Raw genomic sequence first — 23,213 nt, forward strand, 5'->3', positions numbered from 1 at the left:
TGACTCACTGAGTGTCTTTGTCAGGCACTGTGAGTGACTTGAATAACAGGATATGAATACTTTTAAGCTGACATATAAAGCCCCACTTAATTCGTTTAAGCACTTCCATTTAGACATAAACTCTACCCTATAAATTATGAAGGTATTAGCTGGATGCACTGAAAGGGTAAACCAGCTCTCATCATTGCACAAGAGCACGCAGTCCCCAGTAGCAGGCAGAAATGACATGGAAACTGAGAATTCTATTTACCTCCCTCCACTGTGAACTCATTTGTTCCTCTACACGCACGGTTCAAAGGGTGTCTGACATTCACTGAGTTTCCAGGAGACCATGATCTATCAAGCAAGTCCAACCTGTCCTTTAGTGTGACCAATCTTTCCTGCTCAGTCTGAGACCTGCCCCAGTTCTGAGTGCACTTTAGGATGTAATCTCACTTCTTGTAAAGGCACAAAGACCATCAGAGCCAGTCTAAGGCAGAGAGTGGTGAGAAGGATCAGGAAAAGGCTCTGCCTTTCCCACAGCAAACCTCACCTAACCCATGATATTTTAGTAATTCCAGAGACACTGTACATTAGTTCAGTGAATGCCATTAAGGAACATGCATGTCACATCCTTGAGATCTGAAGAAAGCAATAAGGTCCTAGACAAATCAAAACATAACTGGTAGGGGTAACCAAGGGATGTTATAGTAAAACCAGCTCCCAGAGCACTGGCTACAATGCTGTCTAAGCTGTTTGCTGTAGACTGATTTGCTTATAAGCTCCCTAATGCTTTCCTGTCCCTTCAAACTGAGGACTGTTAGTACAGCCCATCAAAGAGAAAGGATATTCTCCTGAAACTACCATAGCTCCAAATTTTGGCATAGCTTTGGGATTTGATCAGTGTTTCCTTGTTCCAATAACAGTTACACAACAGTTATTAGTTTTCATCATCAAACAGACTGGCATTACAATAAGTATCTACTTGAAGCTACTCTGGTGTGAACTAGGAAGTCTCCATGGGCTTGCTCGATTTTCTGCTTTGTTTGTTTTTTTTTATTTTTCCTATACAACATCAGGTATACGAGCTTTTCAGATCACATCTTGATTATAAAAGCAAAGGGCAAACATTAATAAATTCCTTCGATTTCTATTCATATCCACAGTACTATATTCTTCAGTGCCCTTAGTCAGGTTATTCAACAGGCCAGTATCTTGGTTCCCCCACCTCAGACACTGAGATGAAGAAGATCCTGAGGCTTCCATATTTTGTAAAACTGATGTGAAAATGGGTTTCATAGACAGGCTTTCAATCCCTATTTCTTCATTGCTGATAATAAGTTTCAATTATTTGCAGACAGAGGTATTTTTGGGTACAGAAGCAAAGCTTGCATTCCTATTCAGACTCTATAGGAGTGAAAACAATGTTTTGTGCCTCTTCCTGTCTGTCTGAAAAAAAATAGCAAAACTACATAAAACAAAACAGTTGGGGAATGGGGATTACTGGATAAATAAATTTGGAAGAAAAAAAAAATAGAAACCGTTTTTGTGTAAGTAATGTAAACCAGGTTATTTTTACTCATTTTTTATATCTGCCAAAACCAGCCCCGATGCAATACGTTGAAAACCTCCCTGTTTTTCTCAGCCCATAGATAAAAAGTGCCTTCAGTAGTGACTTGCAACAGGAACCTCATCTGTTGCAAACACTTTGAGCCTTCCTTATTTCTCAGAGAGGAAGTATGTGGCCTGTTTGGCAAATGCTGCTCTACATGACAGCGTGAACTTCACAACACACTCATTCGACCGGCTGCTCCTCGACTTGATCAGCTAAACCTTGCTGGCAGCATGAGAGCAGTATTATGACTACAGCTTTTTTCAGAAATACTGCAACCTGGAATACCATGCCCAGCATTTAAAGGTAATCATTGCTCTGATAATGTTTTAGATTATCTGCATACGGGACCAAATGTTTCAATTTTATTTATTTAAAAGGGAGTTCTATTTTATTAAAAGTGACAGTATTCAGACCGTGGATTTCGAGTACCACCAAAGGTAGAAACAGAAGAACCTGCCTTGATCCTTTTCCTAAGGAATGATACTAAAGATAGAAGGGACAAGGAGTATTTCTGCTGAAAGCTTACAGTAAGATAGATGCTTAAGCCGTTATGCTGAAGCAAACTGTGTTTTACTATAACCGAAAATATGAGCCCACAGATTAGTGGGCTTTTTATTCAAAGTGTTAGAAGTGTGTATAGTGTGGTATTTCTGTGTTGTTTCATGGTTGCATGTTTCTATGAATTACTCTGATCAGAGTATTATGTTGTTCTTTCTAAGTGCAAAGGTACAAGTGCCTCAAAGCTGAAAGGATGTTCATTTTGATTGACAACAAATTAAGGGAAATTCACCAAAAAATATACAGCTTCTGAAATCTAATCTGCTTTTTTTTCCCCCACATGAAAAAATAACAGGATGCTGGTGCTTTCATTTTCAAGCCAAATGGGATTCAGACATTGTCTATGAACCTTACTGAGAATTAAATTGTAAGACATTGGCAGTATAGATGTGGATGTCAGGAAGCAAAAATAAAATTGGATATAGCATCATAGGAATGATGAACGTCCTAATTTTACTAGTCTGCAGTATTCCTTGTAGAGGGGCTTTACTCGGGTGCTTATTTGCCTTTTTATTTCTCTTATTTTTAATTTCTTTATATTTACTATTCCTCAATCATTTTAAATATAACCATGAAAAAGTTCTTCCAAAGTGACAGACTTTCCTATGTTCCACATTTAACAGTTCCAGAAGTGTGTTTCTCAGAGAACAAATTCTGCAAGAGGAAGTTATTGCTGCATGTGCTGCACACAGGGACGGAAGGGGAAAACTGTACTGTAGGTTTTGGGGACCCCTGATGTAGGTCAGTGGGATTCCAGTCTTGACAGGTGAAGAATTCGCATCTGTTGAGAGTTCTGTCACTGATAAATAGGACGCAGAGCAGGACTGAGACTTCAGATGCTTCCTCACCTTCCTTTTGGCAGCAAAGATCACTAAGGACTAGTAGCTGTGTGTGTGCAAACAGTTATGGCTGCAGCACCCGCCTTTCCTCGAACAGCATGTGCACAAGTGGAAAGGGGAGGGGAGGAAGGACCAATGACTGGAACACTGCAAATGTGATCTTAATGGTTAAAATCAAATTTCCACACAAACCTGAGGAGGTGGTCGGTGAGCGGGTAGAGCTGCAGATGGATTTTGGGCTGCAGCCCAGTCACCCAGCGGTTCCTCTGAGCTAAGCAGCAGCTGCACTCCTCCATGCAGGGCTCGAGGTTGATAGGGTACAGTGACTTTAGTGTCTATCATTTCTCCTCAGTTCTTCCCAAATCCCCCTCAATGAATTATTTCCTTTGGATCTGGTATAATTATGTGCTTCTATGACAGAGGGATGCCACCTCTATTTGTATCCCAAACTCTGTCATCAAGTTTAGATATAAGGAACAAATTTTTTATGGTGAGGGGGGTGAAACATGAAAACAGGTTGCCCAGAGAGGTTGTAGATGCCCCATCCTTGGAAGCGTCCAAAGCCAGGTTGGACAGGGCTCTGAGCTACCTGATCTAGTTGCAGATGTCCCTGCCAATGGCAGGAGTGTTGGACTAGGTGGTCTTTAAAGGTCCCTTCAATCCCAATTATTCTATGATCCAATAAGTTCAAGTGAGATTCAGTGCCTGGAGCAGATTTGCTATTTCAAAAGATTATCATCTGTAAAACTGTTACAGTTCTGCTATTGACTTCAGTGATAAAAAATGGTTTAGCCACAAGATCTCTAAAGCTTCTGGTAAGTGCAGTTTTGCAGGGTGTCTCCAAATTTCAGAAAACCAGCAAAGAATTTATCATGTAGTAATACAATGCATTTATATTGTGGTGCCAACAATCAACACAAGCATGAGCTACTTAAGCCATTAAGCTCCATTACTCACTTGAGAGTAAAGTGCACCTTTTAATCACTTCCGTTAAGTGAATCAACAGCAAGGGTCGCAGCTTTCCATTTGTTTATTTTAATTGAACACTTCTGCCATGGGTCTAGAGAACATCTTGAACTCTCTAGCACTTTCATCTCTATCTAAGACTTTATGCTACCAATGGCAGTGACGGTAAAAGAGTACGGAAATGCAATGAGACACGGCAAAAGCTAATGACATCAAAGTCCAAGACGTCATTGCTCTTCACTGTTACTGAAAGTACTTTATAACATTCGTATTTTCTGGAAGTCAGATTCCTCCACACCTAAAGCAGCAGCATGGGGCTGCACGCTCTGTCCTGATGATTGAGGTTCTTAGAGAAGAACGATGCCTGAGGGCATGGGTCTGGTACGGCAGAAGTGAGCCAGGCCGGTTTTGGATGCGCTCTGCAAAAATACAAAGTAGGAACTTGCCTGTTGTCCAGAATTTAACCCCTCTGGACTAGATAATGGTTTAATTGCAAACTACATATAAGAAAACCTGCAAAAATATTTCAGATGTTTTTAAAGCAACATTTAGAGTTTCTAGAAAAAATGAAGGTGCCATGGTCAAACGTGTCATGCTTTCAGAAAGTTTGTAAACATAAGGTAAAATTTTCAGAACTCCTTCTATCATGTACAAATACTATCACTTTCCAAAGTGACTCAGGCATACCTGAAATTAAAAGTAGAAAAAACGTCCTTGAAAGCACTCAGTCACAAGTCTGACACTAGTAGGACGACTTGCTTTCCTGGTCCTCAAATACCAAGACCCAGCATATCTGGGTACATAGAGGCGTGCACAGAGGTAGGACTCTCACTTTTATTTTTTTTTCAGACCTTTGGAAGACAAAATTTGAGCTATTCTCATTAATAACAATTTTATGTGCCAAAATTATATACAGGCATAAGAGGTTTATGCTGTCATTCTTACGATCTATCTGGAATTGCACAACACTTTTGATAACTGCAGCTCAGTTACTATACATTGAGCAGGATTTGAGCTTCCCTTTTAAATTACTGCAAAAATGCAGGTACTAGAGCGCAGAGCTCAGCAGACGTTATCTGTCCAGGTATTTATCTCACTTCCCTGGCTGACTTTTTCAGTCCTGCTGAGCTCTCTATTGCTGTGCCCAGGAAAATTTCTGACTAATTTGAAGATGAGCCAGGAACATCTATAATATCTGTAGCCAAAGTACTGGCTGCATTACTTCTCTGGGTATACTTCTTAATGGGATACAACTGAGAAAAACATTCAATAAATTAATATTGGGTCTTGCAGAAAAATATTCATAGTTAGATCAGGAAATTATGATCTTGCAAGCAGACAGTGCCTGAAAAAGTGAATTTAGGTTTCAGTCTTGGTAATTTACGTGCATTTAAATGGAGGAAGATTTTTTGTTTTCTATCAAAAGAGATCTTTTTTTTCAAACATGAATACCCAAATACCTTATTTGAATTTATGACTGCTGTTTTATTCAGCTTCTAGACTTGTTCTATCAGCCAACAGAACAGTTTTTTGTTCTTGTGACAGTAGATTTCAGACGCCTGTCAGAAACACATTGGCACAGCTGCACCCTACAGATGTGCCACAAGCTCGTTCTGAGTGCAGACAGCAAAGGGGTAATGTGCCATTTGGCCAGAGAAATAGAGGATTCTAGCAAAGAGCCTTTCGGAACAAGCACTAAGAAACTTGGAAATCAGACGAGGTAGAGTCAAACTGTGCACTACCATCTGTTCTAGCACTGATCTCCTTGCTTTCAATAAAGGACGAATTTTCTTTCCTTTGAACAGCATTTTTTTCTGTAGGGTGTCTTCCTAAACTGGTTGTAAGATATAAAAAATTTATGGTAATAATCAAAATACTCAAGTTGTGCCAATCTTATTCCAAAAGAAAATTAATAATAAAATCTTGCTGATGTTAGCAGTTCTGCTTCTCAGGGCTGACACCTCTCCAGCTGACACCATCAGGCTCTAGCCTGCGTAAGTAAAGAGCAGCACACCAAAGTCAGTAATCATCTTTGAAATACTTAAGCTAGAAAAGACAAAAAGATGCAGAATAGCCACACCATGCTGCTACAGCTCCTGATATCATTTTCACAGGGCAATGAACAGAAATATATTTTTGAAAAAATAATTACCTATTTGCTGGCGTTGAGTTACTTTGCTTTAATGTACAGTTTTTAAATACATATAGTTTATTCTCCCCTCCCTCTGAAAATATACCATAGCATGTGAAAATATACCATAGCATGAGACACCTTCCACATCAAACGGGTTTTTCTCTCAGTCCTCTGTCAGGGAGAATCAGAATGGCTGCAGCAAAGCCATAAGAAGGAACTGTTCATCTCACAGTATTTAGTTCCACAATTGTCTGATATTGTTTCTTGTACATCCACCAAAACTTTTTAAAACAAGTATCTGAAGAATTTGCACCAGTGGCTTTATGCCGGAGGACTGTTTTGAGATCAAAAAATTTTTAGGCAAGGTGTTACTTTAAAAAAAAAAAAAAAAGTAAAAAAAGAAAGAAAAAGGAGGAAAAAACACGTTGTCCACATTTGCTGAGAACACGACTGCATCAGAGAAAACCCAGCAAGCAACATTCTATGTGTTCAATAGTAAAGCAACATAACGCACAGCACTGGAAACCAGGTACATCAGTCTAAATAGATCCTTTGTATCTCCAGAACCCCAAATGCTGAAAAGTATATTTTGTATACGAAATGATTGTATGGGCATGGCTCTGCTGTTACTTCCTATTGTGCTGAGGTACTGGTAATGGAAACTTTTACTACATCGTGTTCTTCTGAGCAACTTCCCTAGCTGTGGTTTTCTGCTATTCCCCTGATAAAAGCACTAAAGTGGTGAGAGTTTAGCAAGTATGTAAAACTCACACGAATTTGACACAAGAGCTCTCAAAAGCAAAACTGTATAAAACTAGAGACACCCAAACTAGGTCATTTCTCATCTGTTGGCACAGCAGGTGTTATTCTGATGTTGAATTTCAATATCTCCTTTGATTTAGTTCCGAAGAACTTTGGCGGAATTAGAGAGCGCAATGGGAAATACTGTGAAAACTCCAAGACCATCCGAAGAAAAAACATGCTGAGCCAAACAGGTAAGCACTCATTTCATTTCAAGAGAAAATGATGTTCAAAAGATATGGTAGATTCATCCATGTGTCTTCCTTCACCCGCTTGACGTAGTAAGAGCAGACAAGTGCATGACTGATGTGGGAGAAGGACTTCCACTAGACAGTGCTTATTTTTAGCTACATTCTAGCTCATTTTCCAAGAAGTACTTCGACAAAAAAATCCTAAATGTTAAACTTATTATTTGCCAGTGATCCTTGAAAGATGTTCCTTCCAAATCAGAAAGCACGGAAACACTACTTCAGAAACCAGAAATTCTGTGTTTTGACACAGATGTATGGGATATTTTATAAAAATTTGTTCTTGAAGTTTGGGTTTCCTTCATTTAGGGTTATAAATTTTAATGATGTTATGCTTGCACTGAACTTCATGCCCACTGTAGCACATAACCAACTTGTCGCCAGGTTTATCGATAAGGGTTATACAGACATACAAGTTTCACAAGGGAAGCTGCCAAAGGTGACTGCAACACATCTGCCCTATGCATCCACATGTGAATAAATCAGGTTGCAAATCCCTCCCTGCCACTTCCATAGGCTGGTAGAGGTCAGGTATCTGATGGGGAAAGCAGGAGGGATGTCATGACCTGCTGCTCCAAACTGTGAGTGAGTGGGTGGAGAGTCAGTGCAGCCTCAGCTCTCATGATGCAGTGAGACAGGCAGCTGGCACAAGAGCTGCAATAAATCACCCCCAAGGGTGAGGAAGAGAAAAAAGTTTTGGTTTTTAGCTTTGGGGTTGGGGTGGGGGTTTTTCAGTTACTTTTTTTAGAGGGGGAAGGCATTAATCAAATTTTTTTGGGTTTCCATGAAAGCTGATCTGGCTGGCTGCTCATTATTATAAGGATAGGGAATCAGTTTGGTTTCATTGTTGCTGCAAGGAAATCAAGCCCTTCTTTTAGCACGGTCAGGAACCAGCTGATATGAGCAGCCTTGCAGCCCTTAGTCCTAATAGAGCAGAGACAAAATATGACTCAGAGGCCCATAACATAAAATGACAATTTTTTTTTTTAAGAGTGCTTTATGCTGATATTCCCAACAACTGCTACCACGAATACCACAAATAACCATCCAAACAGAGAGACATTCACATACTCAGAGTAGGACCTCACTGAGGAACGTACCATGGCTGTTTGTACTGTTTGTACTGTTTGTACTGTTCTTGCACAAGCTAAAACTCAGAATTTAGCAGGGCTAAAAACCAACTGCATCCCTTCCTGTGATATAAATAGAACACACCCCTAAAAGATAATTCAGCAAACATTGATAGGACAACAATTACAAGGGGAAAATATCCATTTAGAAATTCGTATCTCAATCTAATTGCACTCTCCTTCACATCTAGAACACTGAGAAAGGTGATTTATTAATCCTGGACGACATCCTGATAACACCTGGGGAAAACAAGTCTCCCATGGCTGCAGTGGCATCTACCAAGGGCACAGGGATGTCTTGGACACTCCCACAGCACCAGACATCTATGCTGAAACATTCAAAGGCAGGGTTTTAGCCACAAAAATTATCAGAGTGATGGAACACCTCTCCTATGCACCCTTTTAGCAGCGCTTCTTGTCATACGACAATGGGTAATGGTTTTAAACTAAAATAGGGTAGATTTAGACCAGATATAAGGAAGAGATTTTTTACAATGAGGGTGGTGCAACACTAGACCAGGTTGCCTAGAGAGGTAGTAGATGTCCCACCTCTAGGAACTTCATCAGGTTGGATGGGGCTCTGAGCAACCTGATCTGGCTGAAGGTTGTAGAGGGTTAGAGTAGATGACCTGTAAAGGTCCCTTCCAAGCCAAACTGTTCTATGATGATTCTATGATTTATCAGCCTACATAGCTCTTTAGATCCATCACTTAGTCTGGATCAGACCAGCATCTTTCATAATGCCTTAGATATTGCTAATGAAAGTTGTGAATACAAGCATTAGTACTGTCCTGCAAATCCAATGGAAAAAGACTTCTAGAAATGAACCTGGTACTCAAAGCATATGTTGGGGTCGATCCAGCAAGTTTTTATCTGTTTGTCTTCCTGAGCAGATCAAACTCCAAATCACATTACAAAACACAGAAGATTTCTGCCAGGCCAGGAACATCACCTTTGATTTAACTGAGGCAGAAGATCCAATCCACAGATTACAGTCAAAATAGTTATTAGGAAAAACAGGTTTGACACTGGTTCATTTCAGTGAGACTGAATAAAATGAAGGACTGAAACAGAAGGGAAAGAATGAAAGGAAAGTATGTCCATCAAAAAGGGGGAAGAAACAGATAACTGAAGTCTGCAGACTTGATTTGCAGTGTGAATGTGTTCATCAAAACCCTATGAGCCCTTGTGCTGCCTGAAAGCTGCACTGAAAGCAAAACCTTGTGCTTTCCCCACCACCAGTGCACCAGTCTTGGTCCCGAGAAAGGGAACAGTCTAAAAGCTGCATTTCCCAAGGAGGCATTTGGACTCCAAGGATAAGTGCGCCACCTGACAGCACACTGCACAGGTATCCCTGGCATAACCCAGGTACTGATAACAGTAGCCAGGGCAGCAAGGGGTCATCAGGGATTGTGAGCCCACCCCCTCTTCTCTCCTCCCTTGGGACCCAGAATCAAAGGTTAATCCCTACTGAGCTGCACCTCCATAGCTCTTAGCTCCCAAGCTGGCTGGTTCAGATCTAATTTGGGCATCAAAGTGTGACTCTGCAGCCACACCTTTCAGTGCTGCACAGACAGCCTCCCAGATGCAGAGTGCCCTCGTTCACCCCTCTGGTACACACCAGGCCATAAATCATAGTATTTCTGCTGCACAGTAAAGCTGGGTGACACATGAAGTTCATTCCCAATACAGCCATGGACCACACCAGTGCACAGCACAGCAGGTTTTTAAGGGTGATGAACTGAATCTGGGTGCTCTGCCTGTGCTCTTCCTACACTCTTATAATGTTTTAGTCCATTCAGAATGAATAATTTAAAGGATGCGATAATCAGTCTCACACTTTGCAACACATTCAGGGATGCAGACATCTAAAATTAGTATGTGTTTCACACTCATTTCCTACTCTTAAAAACCCACTCAGTATTAACACCTGATTCAGTGGAAATGATTGTGCTTCGATCTTTCCACTCTAACTTTTGATTTGTTCCATTTCAGATGTAACCTACACTTGCACTGCGGAGGAGAGCTTGTGTTAGAAAAGCTTAGCCAAATCTTTTTTCTTTTACAACTAGAAAGTGTGGGGAGCTCATCAGATCAAATCTATTAGATCACTGAGTGGAGAAAGAGTGTAAAATGTTTAGTTCCTGTTTCCAGTCTTTTGTGTTTGTAAGGAGCTAGTCTGGGTTCTGTGAAATGTTGTAGAGTGTGGTGGGGTGCTTTGCGTGACCAAAAACCCCAGTGAGGTTTGATTTAAATATCAGTTAAAACAAAGTCCTCTTTGTGAAGAACGAGGAGCCCTCTACACTTTAAGTATATGTAGTTTAAGAGGTAACATTTGCATGGATGTGGAAGCTAACACTATGATGAATTCCCTCCTTTCAGAACTAAAACTGGCATGCAAAATTGAAACAAAAAACAAAGATGAAAGTGTAAGCAAAGTAACAGAGGTCTTGAGAGAGAGAAAAAGTCACATACTCTACAGTGCGTAACGAAATGCAAACCACCAGTACAGAAGGAAGAAGAAAAGCACTTGTTTTCTGCCTTTCAGTATGAAAACAGAACATTTAAATAAAAACAGAACTTTAAAAAAAGCATTGCTAAAGACATTGTCATTAAGGTCAAAATAATTATATTCCATGTAGAACTGTTGTCTTACAACCTGCAATGAGAAATTAAGTGATGGCACTTTATCCTCATTTGTAGTTCTTAAAATGTACCTTCTGGCCTGTATTTGTAGCCCTGGGTAAAGATTTTGTTTTGTCAGAAAAAGACTCTGCACCAATGCTTAAATCTTGTTAGGCCTCAGGTACTAAGTAGTTTCATAGACAGAGAAAGTGTCACCTAAGTTTTCTGTGAGGAACAAGGAAGCAATCAAAGGCTTAGCACAGAATTTCTTCAGCAGGGTTGAACTAACTGTATAATAAATTACAGTAGATTAACCACAACAATTGTCTGTACTGGTGAAACTAAAATAAACAATACCAACAACTTACTAGCTAGTCTTGTTTAATTCAGTCACACTAATCAACTAAGAAAACCATGGCAATACTAATACTAAACACACTGTCAAAATAATCATAGAATGCTTTGGGTTGGAAGGGATCTTAAAGATTATCTAATTCCAATGCCACTGCCATGGGAAGGGATGCCAAGCACATCAGGTTGCTCAGGGCCCCATCCAGCCTGGCCTTGAACACTTCCAGGGATGGGGTACTCACAATTTCTCTAAGCAACCTGTTGTGTTTCTTTTCTGCATGTTTCCTTCAGCCTTTTATCGTTATCAGTGCGAGTTGTTTCTAAGGCCCTGAGACACCCAGGCTGAAAACACAGAGTCGGTTTCAGCATTCATTCAGATGTTGCACCTAGGTTTCCCTAAAAAGCTGTCCTCCTTAAAGAGAAGTTGGCAAGGAATCTATATTAAATGAGAAAAACTAACAAGATACAGAAGTGTGTCTAATTCTCTGTCTACTTTATCTCCTACCCCGAATTCATTCCCATTTTTGCACATGTTGAGCTACAGAGAGTCCAGTTTCCACACAAAGGGGAGAACAAAGTGCAGTGGTTGTTCATCAAGCTCATTTTAAAAAGTGACAGAAATGGGAAATATTGGCCAGACTCTCATTGACCTTGATCTAAACTAATTTCATACCTTTGAAAAGGATCAGTGGTGCTAAATGATGGAACAATTCAACATGCATCTTCCTTGTCTTAAATATAATGCTACAAAACTGTAGTTAGAGGCAATTACAGTGCCATTAGACAGTGGCATTACTCAAACTGCGTTACTTCCTAATACTATAAATACTTACTAATTTTTCTAGTTTCAAAATGAATATGTCCTTTAAATATGGTAATTACTAGAAAAAGTGGTCTAAATTTAGCTGTTTACAATTAACCAAATTACTTTTTCATTTCTAGCATCTTCACATTCTTATAAAGCTATAGGTTCACCTTGAGCTCTTTATGTTTACCAAGTGACATTTCAGAGATTTTTTTTTCCATTTGATCTACTACATAAATATATCATACTTATTGAAAAATCCATTTCTGTTTCAGAACTCTATCTCTGTTTTAAGTGACATTTTCTTTCTCCTTTAATAGGCCAGGAGAGTGACTTCCTTGCTGTCCTGTATGATTATCCTTCAGCAGACATAAGCCAACCTATATTTCATGTAGGGGAAAAACTACGTGTGCTATCAGAGTAAGTTGATCAATTTATTTTTAAATTAGGTTTTATTACAATTGATGCTAAGTTCTGTTTTATGCACCTGGTCCAAATTGGATGCAGTTCAGCAGAACAGAGTTCAGAATTTTCAAGGAAGGATGCTTAGCCATGGTGTAAATTTACCTGTGTTTTAAGAATTTGGTATTACAGATTGTCCTTGATTCTTAGATTCCTCTAACATAGCTGATTCAGACTCTATTCTAAAATAGGACTCAAGAGAGAAATCTGCTTTAAAAAATGATTTTCAGAAAGTATTCCCCAATGTTAGTGGAAAATAGATTAAGAGCCAAAATAGTTTGAATCACATAAAATAGGAAAATAATTCTGAAATTCTATATGTCAAATGTATCTTTCATTTTCTCTCTCATCCTTCTTAATCCACCAATCCATTATGATTAAGTCTTAGAATTTCATCCTAGATTTAAGGTAAATCTAATAAAAATAAAAAGTAGCGCTTTTTTTCCTTCTTTTTCTAATTTTTAATGGATTTTGCATTTTCTTAGTGGGGAAAAATAAAAATCAGTGATTTCACAGCCAGTTCCAAAATTTATCAGCCCCAGAAGGAGGCAGGCTTAAGAGCACTGGTTGAGACTGACCTGAAAATGAAAAATGGAAAGTTAGCAGCCCTGATATTCTTTTATGCACAACTGGCACACAGTGACCTCCCAGAAGCTGCTTGGCCTCCCAGCCACTTTTTGCACTGCTCAAAATGAAATGAAAGATTTCTTTTGCAGCTGGCAGAGCAGATGGATTCAAGGAGAGACCAGACGCATTCATAGTGGAGAAATCCTCTGAGGACTTTAAATTCATAAAATAAATTCTCTACCTGAGAGAGTCAAATGGTTGGAGGACAGAAGTACTCAAGAGAAGTATCATGGATGGTTGATGAATTCTCAGACTCTTCTGTAGGCCACCATGACCTGCAATGGCCTTTGCAAGTCACAAGACACAGGGCTGTGTGGACCTTTGGTCTGACCCACAATGGCTGCAGTTACGTTCTGCTTTCACTGCTTCCCTGAACCTAAAGGTCATAAGACTGTACCACTAGATAAATCTTCTGCTGATGGAGAGCTTCCCTAAACCAGGGGGATTCTATTCTGGTAACCTCCAGCAGTTTAAACCTTGCTCCAGTTTGCATAACATACATGATATGGTACAACTGCTTCAGCTTGGAAATTCCAGCTTAAAGCCTCAATCTCAGCTTTCACCAGCTACGAGCCCTCACCACCACACAACTGCATATGCCTGTATAAATGGTAATTATATGTGTGGCATATTATATGCATACACGTGCTGCAAAGTACAGTCTACTGGAAGAACAACTTCTGAAAGAGCAGGGTTTTGCAGCAAAAGCTTTTGGCATGTTTGCCTGTTGTGCAGTGATCAAGAGCTTCTCCTGACAGTAAATAAGAGACAAAGCAAACCTTGATGGGAACTTTCCCCTTCCTGTTTTAAACCCTGAGCTTGTTCACAGAAGACAGTTCAATGCCCTGTGCAAACCATAGTGTCCTAATGAAGGACCTGTTCGTCCCTACTGGGGTATGTGCTGATATTGGTAGAAACTATTTGACTGCAGCATCTTCCTGTTCATAAGATGTAGGTATATTCTTCTTCTCAAGTCATTACAATAATTACAGTAAAAAAGAAGAGTAGTATGGCAGGACTAGAGCACAGGTGATGAGGAGTCACCACAGAGAAGTCAGCATGAGCAGGGAGCACATACTGCTTTTACAAGGGCAGCTTTTCAGCCTTCTGCCAAAGCAACAATGTGCAGCAGCAATCAGCCCCACCAGTCCCACCAGGAACATGACATATGGAACCTACATAGGAAACGTAAGTCCTCAAAGATATTTGTGGTCGCTCTGGGTTGGCAGGATTGGATAAGCACCACTGACACAGTTTCTCACTCTCCACACTTGTCAGGCACCTTTCATTACCAGATGAACAACTGCATTTAGGTGGCAGCAGTCAACCCAAATGTCCTCCAAGATCCCCCCTCAGATTACACAATTTCTGTAGCTCCTGCCCCAGGAGACGTGTGTTGCTTTGGTAATTTTAATCATCATAAGGATTTTTCAGAGTTAGTAATATTAAAGTTTGGAGCACAGGAGAGGATTAGTCTCTCCAGTTTTTTCTTATTGCAATTCTTGGTTCTGTCTAGGAGAGTTGCGGGGAAAAGCAGACAAAAATAACCTACAATTCTTATAGATAGTTTCATCTTAGCTGGAAAACCAGAAACAAAACTTGTGGGGCCCTGAAATTTCCAGCTCCAAGCAGTAGATACTTCTCTTTTTCCCTCAGCATAGACATTCTGGACCATGGTCCCAGTGGCTGTAACTCATGACATTTCACCTAAGAGTTTTCAGCTCAGCTGTTTTGACATACACTGAGACTCTAGTCTGCAGTCTGGACATTATTTGGGAACATTTATAGGAAAATCAGCATTTAAACACAAGATACTATTATTTGGATTTAAACTCTTAAAGCGAAGGTGGAGAGAACCCATCAATCATCAGCATCCTTGCACTATCGCTAAAGCTCTGCAGCATCCCTGTGAAAATTTGGTACCCTGGATTTCTGAAGGTATTCAAAAGCCAAAGCCAGCATTCCTATCACAGCAAAAAGCGAAGATATATTGGTGAAAATACATATGTCCAGTCACCTGGCTTCAGCTACAGGGTTTTTTTCATTGGAGTCTGGTCTGCAACTCATTGAAGACAAGGAAAAGAGCAAACCACAAACCAGGTCCTTTCAACTGAAAGCCTGTTCCAAAGCAAACACAATCCATTTCTCAAGTACCTCTATCCTGATGTTACAGGAGTAACTACAGGGCTGTCCAGACACAGCATATTCAGTTGTAAATGGAATATCTTGGGTACCAGTACAAGTCTAGCTGTGGGAAGGCAGAGTACACCATGGCTTAACCACTAAGTATTTACCCTTCTTCTTCTTCTAACTACAGAAAAATATTTTATTACTTACGTAATTTAAATGGAACAAATGTAGCTTATTTCTGTGTCCAAACTTAATTCTCAAGTAGGTTTAGAAATGGAACAACTCTAAATGGAATGAAGTTGGGTCCCTTTCTGAACAAATAGATTCAGGAGCACAGAGAGAAGGTTACAGGCTAACCTATATGTCCACTAATTTCCAAAATGAGGAGAAGCATCTGAAATGCATCTGAAAATATCCCTTCTTTTGCTTTCACACAGTGAAGGAGGTTGGTGGAGAGTCCATTCCCTTACAACAGGTCGAGAAAACTATATTCCAGGAAAATATGTAGCAAAGGTTTACCACGGGTAAGTTAATCCATTTCCCACAGCCTTTCAATACTATGTTTCTACATATACTGCTCTGATTGGTTATTCAGTGTTATAATCCAAACCATGGCAATAGTGACTTGATGGACAGAAATTTTATTTATTGACAGTCTAAAATAGCTCCTTTGAAAACTGAGAACATCAAATCTACATAAAAATTTAGATTAAATGAAAAGGAAAAAATCCTTCTGTTAAATGCTGGAAAGGGCCAAAAGCATCTCAATTGTCATAGAACATATTTAACATACTTCCATTGCATGAACTGATCTCTAATTTTAAGACATTGATAAAGAGAGTCTATTTAGAATGAATTTTTAATATTTACAAAGAGTAAATTTTAAGCTAGGTTTTCCCATGGAAAACAGACCAAAAAGAACAAACAGAAACACTAAAAAGTCATTCAAGAATGTAAACTCTCTCACTGGAAGAACTAAGGAAATTCAGAGATTTCTTGTTGCCCTGGACACCATTCAGGGGAAAAAAAAGAACATTAAAGCACACACTGAGAAGTTTTCTGGCAAAATTTTTAATACTTGTCTAATTTTAAGGATATGAACTGTGAATTTCACTGTGAACTATGCAAGTGCTTTTATATCCTCCTGAAACAGAGATGCTTTCCCAAAGACAGGCAATGGTAATGGAAGCTACTGACTGAAACCTTCCCCAAGAGTATTTTGATGACAGCAGACTAGACCAAACACATGAGAACAACTTTAAAATAAAATGCCAGTAACTCTAGATCAGCTGAGCAAACCCAGTTACATGGTCAGACACTGGCTGTGGTAAAACACAGCAGTGCACCAAGCTGTGGTGAAAATTAGTAGGGCTAATTGCTTTCTCCAGAAAGCTGATTAACTTAAATGGGTGGACTGTTCCCTAGAAGAAGTAAAATAATTCTAACTTATTTGGGGTTTATTTATGATACAATTTGGGGTTAACAAAAGTGGTTTAAATGAAAAAGAGAGATTTAACTAATGCCACAGATGTCATCAATATACCACATGAATCAGTCCCTAGCAATTCAGATCAAGACAGCTCAAAAAGTTTTGTTTTCCTTAATAAGTCCAAACCTTATTCATTCTTCTCTTTGCCTCAAAAAAGTTAATGGAACTCAAAGACAGTGGAATTTTCTCCATAAACCGGGGAAACATGCCTGAATGTAGTTCAGGGAGTAACTATAGAAAGCCACAGTGTTATTTTTGCAGTCACTTTTCCTGGCTAATGCAGCACATTCACAGCCACATGCTGCTCTCTGTTTCACTGCTGTCCAAATTTCAGAATTTGTTTTTTCCTGCTTCACAGCTGGTTATTTGAAGGGCTGGGAAGAGAAAAAGCTGAGGAACTTCTACAGCTACCCAACACCAAGGTCGGCTCCTTCATGATCAGAGAGAGTGAAACAAGGAAAGGTGAGAAAATACAATTTTTTCCCCCCTTGATCTCAGACATTAACAGTTTTACAGGTCATTAATTCAGTCCCTGTCCTGCTTCATATGGATCAGTCCAAACCCAGAAAATGCAAAGGCACCCAGTGCAGCATGCCAGCCTTCATCAGTCACCTACATTTTGAGCAGTGCTGGAAAGAGGGTTAGTGATAGCCATGGAAAGTTTCACGGGCATCAGCACAAACAAGACACAGTTGTTTAAACACTATTATTTACTTTGGTCTCATGCAAACCTTATGAGGCAATGGGACTTCTCAATTTTGTTTACTTTTTAAAAATGAAATGCCTTCAGTTTTATTTCTTCTCTTGCTATGTGGGTATTGTACTGTACCAACTTTATACTTTTATTCTCTTCAATGGCAATGTAGAATCCTAGAATACCCTGAGTTGGAAGGCAGCCACAGGGATCATTGAGTCCAAGTCCTAGCCCTGCACAGGACCACCTCAAGAATCACACCATATGCCTGAGTGTTGCCCAAATGCTTCTTGAACTCTGTGAGGCTTGGTGCTGTAACCACTGCCCTAGGGAGCCTGTTCTAGTGCCCAACCACCCTCTGGGTGAAAAACCTTTTCCTCATTTCCAACCTAACCTCCCCTGGCACAGCTTCATGCTGTTCCCTTGGGTCCTGTCACTGGTCACCACAGAGCAGAGATCGGTGCCTGCCCCTCCTCCTCCCATCACAAGAAAGTTGTAACTGTAATGAGGTCTCCTCTCAGTCTCCTCCAGGCTGAACAGACCTCTCATGTGTAATGTGCTGTCTTCCTTTTCTGAAGCACAAGAACATATCCTAATGTCATGACACTACGGTTAAAAGAGAATAATAAATCATCTACTCTGACTTCTTGTGTACCACAGGCCAAACAGTTTTTTTTAATACCTATACTAAATTCAAATAAATTTAAGATTAGCATTCAGTCCTTGCCAATAAATGCTGCATAACAGTTTTAAACAAAGAAACAGAAAAATCCAAGTGGCCACCTCCCATCTCCTGCCAGGACTGCATTATCAGGTCTCAGCTACTACATGAATCGAAGCTGACTAAATCAGCACATATCAGCCTGTGAGTCTGATCTCCCTCTTCAGCAGAAGGCAAACAACTTCTGCAAAGGCCTATTTCCTTTACATCATTTCAAAAGATCCCATACCAGCAAAAGTACAGGAAAAGCACACCAGAAATTTTAATTCAACCAAAATCTCGTGCCCTGATGTTCTACCCTTTATTTTTCTTAAGTATATATAAAAAGTATACTATATAAGTAGAAATTAGGATGGCCACTCGGGTTTTTTCAGATTTTTCTGGGATGTTTTCGATAATGGCACCACATCTTACAGATACTCTGGCTGTGGTCACTCTTATCCACCCAGAATTGCAGCTCTACTTCCATGTAACTAGTTCTTCTCTTTCCCCAGGGTTATATTCCTTGTCAGTGAGACACAGGCAAGTGAAACATTACAGGATCTTCCGCCTTCCAAATAACTGGTATTACATCTCTCCACGTCAAACCTTTCAGTGCCTTGAAGACCTGGTCAATCACTACTCAGGTAAAAAGAAGTACAGAATAAACCTATTGTCCACTGGCAACTGTAAAACTATATATCAAAGGCCCAGAACAAGAAGTTTTGCCTGTGTCCAAGACTTGCAAATACTGCCACAAAGCAATGGAAAAATTGTTGGCTTATAGTCTTTTACTTTACTTCTCACCCTAAACACAAATATGCTGCCCTTAACAGTACAACTGAAATCAGACCAAGAACTCAGCTAAATAAAGCCAGATAGGCTTGTATTGGTACATGATATTGTATGCCCATGTTCATAACACTATTTGGGCCAAACACTAGTGTCTAGCACTTCACTGGAGAACGCTCAAATACAGTTTGGAGGTCAGCAGAGGTCAGGAATGCCCAGCCCCTCTCAGAGCATACAAAGGCAAAGTTTGAGCATACAAAAATGTTCAGCTGTATGGATGCCATATACCCATGGTTCTGGCTTCCAGAGCCAAAGTACAACTCCTGGGTCACTGTGTTTACCAGTATGAACACCTCTGCCATTTATTTGTTTACCATATAGACAGGCAGATTGCATCAGGGCATGCAAGATGAGGTTCTGTAATCACATTTCTCCTAAGAACCACTACAGCACACAACGTTAAAACAGAAAACTCTCAGAAATGTTGTAAGTTTCTTCCCTATCACTTCAGAAGAGTATGGCTGGAATTTATCAGCAGAACTTAGCTCAAGGAGCCAGACTGTTAGCTCAAATCTAGATTCAGCTGTCACTGTTACTAATATCAGTCCAGTGGATGACACTTGTTTCAATGGCAGTTTTCCAGATTTATGGCAATTCAACCCGGGTTCAGAGAGACAACTTTACAAACTGCACAATTAAGTGGCTGCAGTTACCATACATCATAATGAGAACATTTTAAAATGAGGAAGGAAATTGCAATAAACTAATTGCCTAAAAGTTATAAGAAACAATAGGTTCTGTGCTTTAATTAGTAACGGGTACTCTGTAATTTTTAAAGTGTGAAGATACCATACCTGCATATTTCATAGGTAAATGCAAAAGTGTACTTTTCAAAGTATGAAGCACTTTGTATTCTGCAAAAAGAGTACTCTGATAAACTGGGGAGAAAAGTCATATTCATATTCAAAACATGCAAAAGAAGCGTTCAAGTCCAACAATATAAACAGAGGAGTAAGAATTTGGACAGGATTTTTATTTTATATTTATATATATATGTATATACATGTATATATGTACATATATATATGGTTCATGTTTCTGCTCTGTCACAAACTTCCTTCTAGTCTCTGAGCAAGTCACTTTATCTTTCTGTGTCTCAGTTCCTCACTTGTACTGTATAAAATATACTCTGTGATAAATTAAAAGGCAAAGGTATGAGGAAAGGAAAAAGTTAAGCCTGTGTTACTGTGTCCTTGCTGAGAACACACAATTTACTGAGTCCAAAACTGTTTATCTGAGCATGTGCCAAGGAAAGAAAACAGTGTCAAACACTAACTGTCTGTGTATTCATTTTCCCCATTCAGAAGTTGCTGATGGTCTCTGCTGTGTCCTCACAACACCTTGTCTTACCCAGTGCACTAACAACAACACCGTGACGAATCCAGTTCCTCCTGTGGTGATGAGGAATAAAAATTTCAACTGGAGAAACATTCACAGGTACCACATTCAACACAGCCTGCCAGAAACAACAAGGGTGTTTTCCAGCCCTTGTATATCCTTGTACTTGCAACACAGAAGATACAGCCATTTCCTCCTCCTGAGACCAGTTTTAAAGATTAGACAATCTTCTGGCAGCAAGTTAACCCATGAAAACTGGATGCCCAACTCTCTAACTGATAATCTACATCTAACTTTGAAAGAAAGTATAGTTAGCATTTAATCATTTCTGCTATCCAGCTATCCACATATGCAGTCCCCTTGGGACTCCTGAGTCCTTTCCAACAAGGGGGCAGGAGTAAGAGCCAAGTCACAAAGCCTGGTCAGATCCACCACCACTGGCACAACAATGTGCATTGGCTTTCAGGTGAGCCCCAACAGAAGGGGATCCCCTTGTTCACATGGTGACCAACCATGAAGCAGCACAGGTGCAGTGAACACATTATCCCAGACCTATTGAGTCTCTCTCAATACACAGCCCAAACTGAAGTTCATGAGATTTCTAATATCACAACTGCAACTAGAGAAAGTAGGTCAGGTTTCAAAAGCTGGGGAAACAGCCACCCTCAGAAACAAATGCACCTTTTACTTTTGAAGTGTAAATTTCCCTCCACTACTTGTCCTTCACAAAACATATTCATGCTTACAAAGGCAAGAAAATTTTGTGCAGTATTGAGGTCATTTTTCCTACAGATTAAGAAGAGAGTATAGTTGCTATTTCCTTTCAGATGCCAAAAAATATTAAGATATTACTGTTGTACTGGTTTTTTTGAAAATTGCTAAGTGACAGAAATTTTCAGTGATTTATGAGGTAGGAATTTTTTTATACAACAAAAATAACATTATTAGGTTTAACAACTGCTAGTATTATAACAACAGGCTCAGTCCAAGTAGCTGAAACAGTAATAAGATTTTGTTCTTTTAAAGGCTGGAGGTGACTGAAGATACCAAAAGCACCCTGGCAGCAATGGATGACTCTTGTCTCAGCTATGGCCTGAGGGAAAGTATTGCTTCCTACCTCTCCCTAACAGAAGATGATAACGCTTCTTTTGCAAGTGCCAGAAAGAAGAAAACCCAGTCTCTTATATACACAGGGAACAAACGTAAAAGTGCCCTTCACTTGCCACCTACGTACTATGAAGACTAAATATAAGACAATCAGGGGGAAAAAAAACAACAACTGAAGTGTTAGAAGAGGAATCCAGAGCACCCCGTGGTCCTGCAGTCCTTCAACAGCTGAGAAAAACAGGCACCCCAGCTGGTGACCCAACTCTAGAACTTCTGCATTTTCTCTTCTGAATGCTACCCAGAGACTATCTCAAGAGTGTTATCTCAGCCATGGCATATGCTGGGAACGTCCCCAGTGCACCTGAAATTAGAACTGGCTCACATACAGGATAAACTGAGATAGATTCCAAATCAAAAGCCAGGTGAGGCAGGTGACTCCTCAGCAAGGGTGATGCCCAGCACTGTACAAAGATGACTGCACAGGGAAGGACTAACTGCAGCTCAAGAACTTAAATTAAGTCTTGCTCTGGTTCTCCACAAAGCTGAAAACCACCTTCACAGAACCTATCTACACTGGAAAAAGGAGCCTTTTTCTTCTCAAGGCAGAATTATCCATTGTCATTAACAATGGGTCAGAAAGTTGTCAATAACTTCAAGAAAGTATTTAACACCCAGCATTCAAGAAACATCTGATTATATTGACTCCGTACTTTTTAGGAGAAAAAATTAAAATCATTGACTTTGCAAGTAGCACTATCATCTGCTGGCAATGGCCTGCAGCGTCACAGTCACAAAATTAAGAGCAAGCTTAATTCACTGAGAAAAGCAGTTCCTGCTTATCTCTGAGATGGGAGTACAGACATATCCAAACATGTAACTCAGCTGCTCATAGTGTAGCAGATATAAACAGAGAACAAAGAGGGTGTTAAGCGATAAGTAAAATGTGATAATATTGTGCCTAACTGCAAAGGTTGGCTTGAGAAGGTGTGACCTTTTAAATGTAGAGGAATATAGTTTAACTTCATCTTCTGAAGTAAGCCACATATTTATGTATAATATTTATATTATTAGCAGTTTTTAAAATAATTAAACTAAGAGAACAAATCACTAACAGCGGATGTTAAAGATTTTTCCTAATTTCTTGTCTGAAGAGAGTTATGTCAAATAGTAATAACACTTTTCATCAAATCACTTAAAGATAAAAGGTTTTCTGAAACTTCATTAATTTTTCTACATGTATGTACCCTTTGCTGAGGGGATAAAAAGCAGGTAGCATGTTCCTTTGAACTTGCCTCATGATCGCTTTTGAAATCAAGCAATAACTCACATCTGAGGGTGTAAAAGGCTGCAACTTATGTTCTCAAGCTGACATATTTTCAGTCCAATATTCTATTGAATCTTTTTGTGCAGATTTGAATAATGAAGATTTGGAGAAGTAGAGAACTGGGGGTGTGTGTGTGTGTATATATATTATATACATGTATGTATGTATATATATATGTATATATATATTTATAATATCACCTGTAAACACATCTGTATGCTCTTTGGATCTTGTATCAGGTCATTTGCACTAGCAAGAGAGATTCATAGATGAATGTATTTCACAGTCTATTTAAACACATTTCAGAACTTACAGGATGAATGTAATTGGCTGGTAAACACTGAACTCCAAAAAGCAAAAGAAACTCAGAAACTCCAGGCATTTGCATAATCCCATTACTGTTACTGATCATTAATATGTTACAGTGACTGCATTTTAT

The 23,213-nt window shown here is 39.5% G+C and overlaps 2 protein-coding genes across 2 annotated transcripts in view; one reads left to right on the forward strand and one right to left on the reverse strand.

Annotated features, from left to right (window-relative positions):
• The window catches only part of TG (thyroglobulin), a 148,299-nt gene that overhangs the window by 39,376 nt on the left and 85,710 nt on the right, over nucleotides 1-23,213 (reverse strand).
• SLA (Src like adaptor) lies at nucleotides 7,027-22,854 on the forward strand. Its single transcript, XM_032710846.1, is given in 8 exon segments — nucleotides 7,027-7,063; nucleotides 7,066-7,086; nucleotides 12,372-12,471; nucleotides 15,708-15,794; nucleotides 17,118-17,221; nucleotides 18,669-18,800; nucleotides 20,310-20,442; nucleotides 21,370-22,854. Coding segments are annotated over 8 exon segments (834 nt in total). The 3' UTR covers nucleotides 21,590-22,854.

This window comes from Chiroxiphia lanceolata, chromosome 1 (assembly GCF_009829145.1).
Source record: "Chiroxiphia lanceolata isolate bChiLan1 chromosome 1, bChiLan1.pri, whole genome shotgun sequence".
Lineage (NCBI taxonomy): Eukaryota > Metazoa > Chordata > Aves > Passeriformes > Pipridae > Chiroxiphia > Chiroxiphia lanceolata.